Source organism: Corvus moneduloides, chromosome Z (genome assembly GCF_009650955.1).
Source record: "Corvus moneduloides isolate bCorMon1 chromosome Z, bCorMon1.pri, whole genome shotgun sequence".
NCBI classification, from domain to species: domain Eukaryota; kingdom Metazoa; phylum Chordata; class Aves; order Passeriformes; family Corvidae; genus Corvus; species Corvus moneduloides.
In genome coordinates this window covers 24,638,084-24,650,782 of record NC_045511.1, presented here as the reverse complement: position 1 = coordinate 24,650,782, position 12,699 = coordinate 24,638,084, and the positions used below count along the sequence as shown (strand labels likewise).

The following is a 12,699-nucleotide window of genomic DNA, read 5'->3' as shown; positions in this document are numbered from 1 at the left end:
AAGTATTTAGCATAACTGAGGTTGCAGGGGAGGTGTGTGTGTGTGTAATGTTATCCATACGGGAGGCTTGAAAGCAGACCCTCTGCCTAGGTCGCGAGGGGGCTGCACCACCGGTGATGATCCTTCTCAACCTTCTTCTCATCCTTGTCCTCATTCTCCTCCCCCCACCCCAGGTGGACACAGCCCGGTGGTCGCAGGCGCTTCGTAAGACGCTGCCGAGGAGGGGAAGGGGCTTGGCGGGTCTGGGGACCCCGGAGGCAGCGCGGGGAGCGGGCGCGGGTGACGGGGAGGCGCCGCAGGGGCGGGAGTGGCCGGGGCAGTGCCAGCGGCGGGGGGAGGCGCCGGTGCCGGCGGCGCGGGGTGCGCGGCGCAGGGGCGGCGGCCCCGCAGCCCGGGCGGGCGGGCGGCAGGTGGGAGCGGAGCCGAGCCGAGCCGAGCCGAGCGGCGGTGCAGCGGGGCGGGGTGGCTGGGAAGGGAAGGGATGGGCTGCGCACCCAGCATCCACGTCTCTCATAGCGGTGTGATATACTGCCGGGACTCGGAGGAGTCCAACTCCCCCCACCAGACCACCACGATCTCGCAGGGCACCACCACCCTGCACGGCCTCTTCGTTAAGACAGACGCGGCCGACTCCATCCCCTCCGTCCTCGCCTACCAGAGCCGGCAGCCGCCGCCCTCCGCCGGCCCCCGCCGCAAGGAGCGCAGGGAGTCCGGCGGCGCCTCCGCCCGGTCCAGGACGCCCCACTGCTGCAGCGTTGAGGCGGAGACCCAGACCAGCAGCTCCAGCCCCAAGGTAAGCGTCGCCGCTCCGGAGGGGTCTCCGGCGGTGCTGATGCTGGTCCCTGCCGGCCGCGGCAGAAGGAGGACGGTGCACGGAGCCAGCGCCTCCCCCGCCGGAGGATGCTCGGCGGGCGGGATGCAGCTGGCAGGAGCGGTGCCCTAGTGCCCACTGACTCACCGCAGCTGCGGCGGCCGGGCCGGGCCGGGCTGGCACTGCTGCGGGGGGGCCGCCTCGCCTGGAGCTCACCGCGGGGGGAGCAGAAGCCGCCGGGCCCCTCGGGCTCTCTCCGCCTCTCTCCGCCCGGAGCCCACAGCCTTGGTGCTGCTCCGGGGCGCCCTGTGCTGGGATCGATCACGCACGCCCAGCGAGCGGCGAAGGGGTTTGTTTCGAGCTCTGTGACTGATGGCAGAGAGTGGGCGCCTCTGGGAGAGGCGGAATACGATCTTCCCCCCGAGTAATTCTCAACTGCAACAAGCCCCGTACTTAGTGCTGGCTTTACTTCATCCCTTTTTCTTCCCGCCGTATCTGGTTAAAATGAACTGTTGCTACTAGGCGTTGGTGTTCGGCTGAGAACCGAACCACTGTGACCAGCACACGTATGCAGATGCACCTCGCTGGTGTAGGGCTGTGGAGATGTTCCTGGAGGGGCGGGCGGGGGCTGTGTCTGTAGGGTATCTTGAAGGCTTGGGTCCCCCTCTCAGTGCTTAAGGCAGGCACTGCCGCAACCCGTCTGTCAACCTCTTCACTTAAGTTTAGCACTTGAAAAGAGATGATTGCGCTGAATTTTTTTTCCATGATGTTTGTTGGGTTTTTTTTTTAATATCAGAGTAGGTTTTTCATTAACTTCCCTGAAAGCCTTTTAGGAATTAAATTATGCTTTGTTGCCCTCTTCCAAAATTTATTAATATAAAAAGAAAAAAAGGTGTCATGATCCTAGCTGCAACTTAGGTTACTTTTCTGTTGTACTCATAAAGCAGGATATCATGTCACAAAGTAATCCTAGTATTTTGTTAGAATATCAGTAAGAAATTCCAAAGTTATAAATTATTCCCTAATAATTTAAAAATTCAGAAGTCATCTTAAGGAAAACATAAGTGGAAGAAATCACAGAAAAAACCCCAAAAGCCGCCACAAGCCATTGTCAGTTTGTTAGTTCAAATGCTGAGAAACTTGTAGACTTGTCTGCAGTCACATTGACTGTTTTACTCATTCAGATGAAGAACCTGCATCATCAATGACTGGGACAAAATTCAAGCATGACTGGAGTAAAACATTTCTTATATTTTTTGGGTTTGTGGATTTTTTTTTTTTTTTTTTTTTTTTTTTACATTTCAGAGTGCAATATTTAAGACAAAATATGATTTCTTTTTTAATGTAGAGGAGAGCAAAATGAAAACATTTTCACAGTTGTTTTGAGAGTAGAAAAAAATCAAAAGAATTGAAAAAAATTTTAGAGTGGTAACTCAGTTCTCAATAGTTGTTTATTATACATTATTACATTATGTGCTGTTACAAACAAATACATTTCCCAACTTCCTAGTTATTAAAACTGAATGTATTTCAGATGTTTTTGAACTTTCTGATTTGTATTGTAATATCACTGGTTCAACAAGGCCAAGTGCTGGGTCCTGCCCTTGGGTTACAACAACCACAGGCTGGGGCAGAGTGGCTGCAAAGCTGCCCACCGGAAAAGGACCTGGGGGTGCTGGTGACAGCGACTGAACGTGAGCCAGGGTGTGCCCAGGTGGCCAAGAAGGCCAATGGCATCCTGGCCTGGATCAGCAATGGTGTGGCCAGGAGGACCAGGGATTGTTCTCCTTGTTTGGCACTGATGAGGTCACACCTTGAATCCTGTGTCCAGTTCTGGACCCCTCACTACAAGAAGGACACTGAGGTGCTGGAGCATGTCCAGAGAAGGGCAAGAGAGCTGGTGAAGGGTCTGGAGCACAAGTGAGGAGCAGCTGAGGGAGCTGGGGGTGTTAGCCTGGAGAAGAGGAGGCTCAGGGATGGCCTCACACTCTACAACTGCCTGAAAGGAGGCTATAGCCAGGTGGGGGTCGGCCTCTTCTCCCAGGCAACAAGTGGCAGGATGAGAGGAAACGGCCTCAAACTGCTCCATGGGAGGTTCAGGTGGGACATCAGGAAGAATTTCTTCACATAAAGAATTGTCAAGCATTGGAAGGTACTGCTCAAGAAAGTGATAAAGTCACTATCCCTGGAGTTGTTCAAGAAATGACTGGATGTGGCACTTTGTGCCATGGTCTCATTGATACAGAGGTGATTGATCAAAGATTGGATTCAATCTTGGACATCTTTTCACAGAATCACAGAGTTAACTAGCTTGGAAAAGACTTTTGAGATCATCAAGTCCAGCCTATGACCTAACATCACCTTGTCAATTAGACCATGGCACTAAGTGCCACATCCAGTCTTGTCCAACCTAAATGATTCTGTGGTTCAGTGATTATTTTTGATAGCTTCACTTCTTTTCACAAATTATGAGAGTCTGGGATTTTTAAAGTTATTTATCAACTATTTCAATTATGTAGAGAAATATTTCCATTCTTATAAGAATTAAGATCTGTAAAATTTTTTAGAATTTTTTTTTAAGTTGAGGTAGAGCTGCCATTCTTACTGCCAGTCCTGTCATAATTTTGTACATCACCCTAAAGTATTGACTAAAACAGGGTTAGATTATTACAGAACTATCATAAAGGCAAAAGAGTATACTACACTTGACAGAGTATAAGAAGTGGTAAAGTGTGGAAACATGCTTTTCCAGTAGTACATGATAACAATATTTATTTCTACAAAAGTGAGGAAAAGCATTATTTATTTTGATACAGAAGGAGTGTCTAGCAATTCCACATGGTTTTAGCTGCTGTAGTGCTTAGTTGCATGTATTAGCTGTATTGGATATTCCGTACCATATGCCATCACACTCGGGGAAAGAAGGAGAAGGGGGGACATTTGAAGTGATGGTGTTTGTCTTCCCAAGTAGCCACTGCACATGATGGGGCCCTGCTCTCCTGGGGATGGCTTTACACCTGCCTGCCCATGGGAAGTGGTGACTTAATTCCTTGTTTTGCTTTGCTCATGTGTGCACCTTTTACTTTAGCTACTGAAGTGACAAAATTAATGAGTTGTTTCACTTCTACTCTTCAGATTCTCTCCCCATCCTGCGGGTGATGGAGTGAGTGAGCAGCTGCCTGGGGCTTAGTTGCCATCTGGGGTTAAACCACCACAAAAATCTCATCTAAGTGTATTAGGGGACAAAACCAATATACTGGTCAAATGGCTGTTAGCACTATTATATATTAAAATAATCTTCCAGTTGTGTAACTGCTCAACCTGCTTAAACCATGTTTCTTGATGTGTCTTCATTTTGTGTTCTAAACTGTTCTTTAGCTGTTTACACAATCAAATATTGCACTATTTACATTTGACCCTGCCTTTTTACAATGTTTTAAAACTCATCCACACCATGGTATGAAACTAGCACTAAAAGTAATCAACCTGTAATAATTTCAACCCTATTCAGTTCAAATAAATAATAAAATAAAAACCAACCAAACAAAAAATTATCCCATGTCACTTAAAACATATGGCTCATCTAAACCTTACTTTCAAAATCAATTTGATCTGTATTCATTTGGCTTGAGGTCAGTGTTGCAATTTTTTTTTTTGTTCTCTTTTCTTCTCCTTTCCTTAATGAAAAGTTCTGAACTGTCCAGAGCATTGAGATGTGTTGGTCCCATCCCACTCACACTGTTTATGAGTAACCATTCAGCAGTTTTGGTGGGTGTATGTGTGTTTATTTCAATCTTGAAAGCTTGGTAACAAGTACTGGCAGGTTGCCTGACAAAGATCTCAAGTGGACTTGTTAAGTGTTAGAAGATGCCTCTGCACCCTGATTTGGAAAAGGACCCACAATTCCTGGTGCCCAGCCATACACTGTGCTATTAAGGTACTTGGGCAGAAGCACTCAATTGAAAAAACAGACACTCCTTCCCTTGTACCCTCCTTAACAAAGCCAAGCAGTATCATGAAAAGAAAGAGTAGTAATATCTCAAACCCTCCATCAGCTTTATATAAAGATACAAGGCATTTAGCTTCCATCACTGAAGCATAACAATGAGATGAGAAGGTGCTGATTGTATAATGGCTGCTTGACCCATTGCTCGGTTATTGCTGGTTCTGAAGTGCAACAGTACCAGCTGTTTAGCAAGAAGTAAACAGTTTTTTGGACACTTCCTTGGGGATTTGAAAAGGCAATAAAATGCTTACCTTATCTACTTTTACATCTTTTAATTATGGCCAAATCTTAAGCAGAAGTTGTGAATAGTTCTGCTTTTCTTGAATATCTTGAGACTTTAGCATTAACGAAACCTTACAACAACAGACAAGTTTCAAAGCTCATGTTGCTAAAATATTAGCTAGATGGAAAAAAGCCTCCAAACAATTTGCAGTCTTCCATTGATTGCTTTATTATATTTTTCTTCTTGAAATTACAAGAACAGCAGGTGTAATCATTTGGTTCTTCTTACGCTGTGTTCTTTGTGGAAGAGAAAGACCTGTTTATGAACCTCTCTTGAACAGTCACGATAGGAATAGGTTTTGACAGTTTTCAGGCTTTTATGTAGCAAAATAATTATTAGAAGCAAAGCTCAGAAATAAGAAAAAATATGGTGGGACAGTATGTCTTACCAGCATTGGTCTGTGTTATGTTCCAAGGTAGAAGTATTGGGACAGATCCTCCAAAATGTCAAGGACCTAGCTTTTAGAATTTCTGGGGGGGGGGTGGGGAGAGGGGGGTTGTTTGGGTGGGGTTTGGTTTGTTAGGTTTGGGGGGTTTTTTTGTTTGTTTTTTGGGTTTTTTTTTTGTTTGTTTTTTGTTTTTTGTTTTTTTTTGGTTTGGTTTTTTTTTTAATCTGGGGGAATATGTGAAAAGAATGCAGCTGCCAAATACAAAGTGGAGAACACTGAGAAATCCAGTCATGAGAGAGTTGCATCTGGTCCACAGGTCCTGGAGAAATGCAGTCATAAGTATTGCCTTGATTTCCAATGCAGTTGCCTTTCAATCAGTACCATGTGTAAGAAAACTCCATGTACTTCTTGCACTTCTTGTTTTGTTTGAAGTGTACTATGGTTTAACTGGCTGCTAGTAAGTTCTCTGGCATGTGGAATATACCAGATGTAGTGTAAACTTGGAAAATAAACCTCCCAACTCTGCAACTTGGTGTGATGAAGGTGCATTTCACAACTCAGTAGGACACCTGAGACATAAGACACCTCTTGAACATAGCTGAGGTCTGCAGAGTTGCCATAAAAAAATTGAGCAGGCCAAAAAGTTTTGAAATATGTTACTGTGCAGGACCTTGTTAATTTAGGCTAGCTGTTCTCTGAGAGATGCTGGCCTGAATAGCTCTTACCGTAAAGAAAATTGCTACTATAGAAGTGTTCTTCTCTGACTAAGCCCAGACATCTTAAATGAATACACTAAAAGGACTTTTGCTGCTCTTTATCTGACCTTACCATTCCTCCTTCAAATGATGTAGGTAAACTTCAGCAAGCACTGTAGTTATGCTCTTAAGCAATGCTACACAGAAGAACTGTTATAGAACAGATAAAACCATTTCTTCAGAAAATACTAAACCACCTGGCAAAGAGAAGCCTAGTGAATGACTTTGCATTGAGTCACACAACGTTCTGGACTGCAAAAACTGCTCTGGATGATATGCATTTAAATCGTTAAATATAAAATGAGCACATGTGTGTTCACACACACATATATAGGAAAAGTGAATTGCTGAAAGATTGTAAGAGAACCATGAGCCTCAGTTGTTTCATCATTAGAAGTCAACAGGTCCAGGAGCCTTCTAAGTCCTTAAGTAAAAATTTATTTTGGAACATTGGTTTTCAGTACCCAAAATACCAAGCAGTTTTAAGTAAACTGACCACCAGTAGCATCTGTTTTCCACCCCTTACTTTTGCTATGCACAAAATGAGACTGAGGTTTTATCTTCTGAGGAGCTTGGAGTGAATCTCTCAACACTGTCTTTAGTGTACATGTGTAACTTTTCTAAAAGTGCCTTTAGTGAACACTGTGTGTTCACTATATACCTGTGTGGCTGCTAGAAAATAACATGTGAAGTGCTTTATGATGTAGCAGAGTTTACCTCTTTTTGGTGAGTCTTGTCAAACCCAGGATCATAGCTTAAGGCAATCAACAATCACATTTACTCATGTAAAGACAAAAGTACAGAGCATTGTGAAAAGCGGCCTGTGTGTTTGAAGTGATTGAGGGCACGAGCTTACCATAACAACTTCCACCCGATGATCTCTTGTGTAGTACTGTCTCCCTCTGGCACAGATCAGTAGGTGCATTTCTGGCCCAGTAAGTCACCAGCCTTGCAGGGCAGCAACACAACACCTGGCTGTCCCCTTGCTTCTCTGAGGGCATCTTCTCTGGGGCAATCTCATAGGCCATAAAGTAGAATGAGCTCATTCTGCAGGAGCTTCCACAACTCCCCCAAAACACCGGTGCTTTTGGCTTGTGAAGCTTGAGTCACCTTTGCTTCTATGTGAGGAAGAAGTGCTGTCTAAGGATACATTATTAATTTTGAGTTACGGTGACATTCTGTACAGCTTTTTGGAGGTGGTGTCTACTGCAGGTAACTTTCTTCACTTTAGAGGACCATTAGTCCATTTGCTGGTGAACTTTATTTTTCCCTTTCACTTCAGCCATTTGTGTCAACCACAGCCCCATCCTTCAGCATCCAATTATTTATAAATGTCTTTCTCACCCATGTTGTCAGCTATAAAAGAACAAAATGCATTAGGGACATGCTGTTCCTTTGTATTACCTCTGACTCTTTGAATAGAGAGGTACTCTGGAGAATAGTTTAAAAAAATCCCTGTATATCTCTGCCCACTGACTTGGCTATCCAGTGCCAAATATTTCGCATCTTGGATATAGAAAGGGTAGAGTGTAGATTTATGCTGAGAAACCCCTCAGCTAAATGGTGATACTTCAGAAACTGTCTCAATATTAAACTCTTAATAATGTGAGTTATTCCCTTTGAAAATGCAGATCTAATTTTGATGTAGATTTACAATTCATTGACCTTTTGCCCTGGATTCAGACTGCATCCGAAGAGGCAGCTTTAGTTCGAAAAGTATGGGAAAACTGGACCAACACAGTTGGTTTCATAGCATGAAAGAGTGGAGCAGGAATTGCAAAGATCTGGGCCACCTGGACTTCAGCACGCAGAATTCACAGACAATGCAGCCAAGTGTGAACATGCATATAGATATTATTAAACCACATTTAAATAAGAATTCCGATGGAACAACGGCTAATTGAGAGACTCTGCATCAGTAGGGTCAGTAATGTCCACTGCTGAAATGGGCAAAATGGAGTTTTGAAGCAATATAGGTATTAAAAATCAAGCTATTCAACGTCTGTTTGTAAGCCTAGGAGAAACTGCTCACAGCCAGTTTGCATATAGAACTATAGCCTGTTAGATTTAATTCAAATCCGTATGTTTATATTTGGAGGAGTGAGGTCTGATTCCTATCTTGTTATATGCTTGTTTTCATCAGATAGTGATATAGTTACAGGTGGTATACTTGTCAGTGCTGTAAAAAAAAAATCAGTGTAATTGAATGTGGAATTAGATATGAGGTCTCTGGTGTTAGCTTGGTCTCTGGTGTTACCTTTGCTCTTAGGTCAGCATCTTGCCACAGGGACAGTGAGAGAGGCTTTCCTCTTCCCCTGTCACAGATTTGGAAGGATGTCTGAGGGCACTGTGAACTTGAATGTTGTCCGTGGTCATTGTTCTCCTGCAGTTATCGTGTCCATTATGAAATGCAATTTATGAAGCCATTGTGCTAGCCAGAAAACCAAGAAATCTCTTTTAGAAAACGAGAGAGAAAATGAGGCTTTAGCTTTTTGTGTGTGTTCTTTTCCAAAGTTTATCAAATTTCTTCTGAGCCCCCAGGACAGGCATTAATGTGATGGTTAGGGTGTTTTTTGGAGAGATACCCAAGCTCAAGTCTCTGTTTTGGAAGAGTCTAAAGAAGTTCTCCCATGTGAGTACCCTTCTTCCTGGACTGTTGGCTATTGTGGGTTTCTTTTTCTCTTGCTTCTAAGACTGCTTCCCTGAAATCATGCATTCTGAAGAGTTCCTGCCTGAATTGCTACTTCCTCTTTGTTGCAAAGACAAATCTTTCTTAAACAGCTGTTTAATTATATTGTGAAAAAACACAAGCTTTCAGAAAAGGTGGTTATATTACATTTCAGAATAAAGCCATTCACATGTGTTAAATGGTTAGTGCTGTGTTAATGTTCAAAGCAGCACTGTGACTCATGGAAGAAGTCAGTAACTGCCATGTCAAACATCTTGCCATGGCCTTGTTCCAGGCTGCTTCATTTTACCTCAAATTGCAATGTGAGGGAGACCAGGATAGCAAGACAAAAAAGTTAAGATTTCTTTCATTCTCATGGACATGGTGTGCTGGTCTGCAACTGCTGGACAGCACTCCCTCCACATGGAGCTCTGGATGGCAGCCACAGTGTGCTGGTGGAAACCTGGGAAATCTTTGGCTACCTTTATTCTAAAGGTTTGTGCAGACATCAAAAAGGTCAGCTGGAGTACTATGACAGTGTGGTGGCTGGTTAGAGAAGAGATGGATGAAGTGAAGATCTGAGATGGGCTAAGCAGGTGAGGCATCATTGTTCAAGTGGGAAAAAAAGTGATCAATCTAGCCTAAGCTGGGGTGGTTGTGGATGGGTCATCTGTTATGGGCTGGGGGAGGTCAGGGCAGAGACATGCCAAAGGGAGTGGGGCTTAAGGGGCATATGGGTGGAGAGATGTTTTGGCAGGAAATAAAAGGTCTTGTCTTGGTGGCACAAGATGTCTTTGACACTTGGGAGTCTTGAGGAGATGCGATTCCCAGTCTAGTGATTTCTGTCCAAGTCTTAGAGCTGTACATCAAAAAAGTGTCTTACTGCTCAGTACTGCTGCAACAGGAATTGCCTCGATGGTGTTCTGTGTACAAAGTTTTAGTAATGTATCCACTACTGCCTAAAGTCACTTGATAGTCTGTGCTTGTCTCTGTTTTATTAACGCGCCCATCACAATAGCAGAGGACTCCTTCTACATCTTATAATTGAACATTTGAAAGCAAGAGAAAAGTATCTAATATTTGTCTAGACAAATTGAAGATTGTTACAGTGGGGAAACTGTAATACGTGTATCAGATAACGAGGCCCGTGGAAAAGAAATATGTATGGACCAATTCTTGATAGATGTTTCAGAGATGTTTATTTCTCCAGCCGCATGGCCGGGGCTCTGCTGAGGAACTGCTCAATCACAGGACCCGAGGGTCCTTGCCCACGCAGGGGAACACAAAACAACCAGTGAGGAACGAGGCTGACCAGGGGCTCGGGAAACCCAGTGTCTCCCCTCCACAGCCCCTCTCCCAGGACCACATGGTGGGGGGAAAGGGACCCCGACATTTCACCCGTTTATTTTTAACAAAAAGAGATTTAAGACTTAACATTGAAAACAACTGGATAAACATGAGAGAACAAGAACAGTTTCAAAACAAAACAAGCCACCCTCCTGAGTCTTTAAATGTCCAAACAGATTCTTCGGAACATCTTAAGGCTGACAGAAGGGAGACAGGATTCTCTGGGCATGCTTTGTGGGGAAACTGAGGCAGGAGAGGGTTTATTCCATTCGTACCTGTTGGAACTCTAAACAACAATAGTTAATTTCTTCCTTCCCCCTCTTCATCCCCCACTCAGCATTGGAAAGGGATTTTGGGGGAAACAATTGGCAAAGGCATGGTTTTGTGAGGGAAACCATGGGTGAAAAAACGGATTGGGAATACACTGGGGGTAATAGGACATAGGATGAAAGGGAAAGGTGGGATTAGGAATGGGAGACTGTAGGGGGGGCATAATGGATATATTGTCTAACATGACTACAATTTTTAGCATATATACTGCCTTTCACAGAAACTCCATCAGTCCCAGTGACCTCTGCCCCTTGTAACCCTTTTCTACCTTGCACAATTTTGAACTCTACTATTTCTCTATCTCCTAAACTTGGGATGTATTTTTCAAGGTTATTCTTTTTAATTGCAGTTCTAGGAACGAATATGTCTTCTTGGTTGTCACATCTTGTTATAAAACCATAATTTTGTTTAACATTATACCATTTTACTATTCCTAAAACCTTAGCTATGATGATTTTTTCCTTTTTCCAACTGGCTGATGTTTTCTGTCTCACTGCGTTTTTGCTTTCTCTTTCGCTTTTGCTCGCTCCCGTGTTGGAACTGCCAGGGTTGTCAGTGCTGCTGGGGCCATGGGGGTTGCTCGTGCCTGCGCGCTCTTCCCGGGGTCGCATTCGGGGCCACGCGGGCTGGGCCAGGCTGCACCGCTCAGCTCCCCGTGTGCCACTGCCTCTGCTCTCAGCTGCGCTGCCGCTGCCTGGCACTGCACCCATGTCTCAGCCAGGCCCCAGAGCAACGACCCCCCTGTGCCCTGTTCCAGCATGCATTTTGGCTAGGTGCAGCTCCGCTCCACCGCCACCGCCACCCAAGCGCTGCTCCTCTCACGGGGCTCGCTCCACCACGCGCTGCGCGGGGCCGGGCGGGCACCACTGGGTCGCGCCGCTCCCGCCGTGCCCTGCTCTGCTACCGACACTGCAGCTCGCATTGCTCTGCCCGCGCGAGGGAACTGCCTCGCTGCTGCTTGGAGAGTGCTCGGTGCATGTGGCCTGGGTCTCACGGTCCCTGAGGCACGCTTCCCTCCACCAAGACACAGCTGACATTGCTCAACAGTCTCGGTAATTAAATAATATTCACGAAAGTATTCTTCCATTGGCATATATTTTGACTCAGAAATTAACTGTGTCCAGTCTTCCAAAAGTCTTCAATAAGACTTAAATCCCAAGAAACGTAGAAAAAGTTCTTAAACAACCATGAAAGAAAATGTTTCAGTTCCTTTTGAGCTTGAATTAAGCTAAAATTTACAAATCATTGTTCAAGAATCTTCTCAAGTTTAAGATAAATGTCCATATGCGGCTCGGAGAGCCAAGAGTCCTTCCACGGTTCCTCCATAGTTTAGAGATGGAACAGCAAAACAAGAACAAGAAGAGAAATCCAGAGTTTACTCACAAATCAGTCGCTGTAGGGATTGGGGATCGTTCGGCTCGCAATTCTCCACCATTTTTTACAGTGGGGAAACTGCAACATGATATATCAGGTAACGAGGCCTGTGGAAAAGAAATATGTATGGACCGATTTTTGACAGATGTTTCAGAGATGTTTATTTCTCCAGCCGCATGGCCGGGGCTCTGCCGAGGAACTGTTCCAGTCACGGGACCCGAGGGTCCTTGCCCGCGCAGGGGAACACAAAACAACCAATGGGGAACGAGGCTGAGCAGGGGCAGGGAAACCCCGTGCCTCCCCTCCAGGGCCCCTCTCCCAGGGCTACATGGCAGGGGGAGGGCCCCAACAGAAGATCACTAACCACCTGTTTTCTGGAGAAAGCTTTGACAAAAGAGAGGCAGAGGTATTCTCCCCAAAACCAAAATTACAACAAAATAACACCAAAGCAAAACAAGTAACCACTAAGAATCCAAATTGTTCTAATATGGAGATATTACTAGTATAACTGGTTTTGGTACAACTTCTGTGATAACTTTGTTGAATGGCAGCATGCACTCCTGCATTGCCATCCCAATTAGAATATTGCCAGGAGAGGACCCATATGGTATGTTAGCTCTGTGAGTCTGGTGCATGGGCATCGTTTAATGTTAATGGTAGTTTTTTCTTTCAAATGCAACTTCATATAAATGTTGTCATTTTATTTGGTGCAACAGTTTCTTTGATACATTCTGGCA

General features: G+C 44.9%; 1 protein-coding gene across 2 annotated transcripts in view; it reads left to right on the top strand.

Moving 5' to 3' along the window:
- Positions 1-422: 422 nt before the first annotated feature.
- PDE8B (phosphodiesterase 8B) overlaps positions 423-12,699 on the top strand; it is a 73,504-nt gene continuing 61,227 nt past the window's right edge. For both annotated transcript variants that reach the window (XM_032097503.1, XM_032097502.1), the window contains exon 1: positions 423-793. In XM_032097503.1, coding sequence (XP_031953394.1) covers positions 482-793 — 312 coding nt within the window. In that variant the 5' untranslated portion in view covers positions 423-481. The remainder of the gene's footprint in view (positions 794-12,699) is intronic.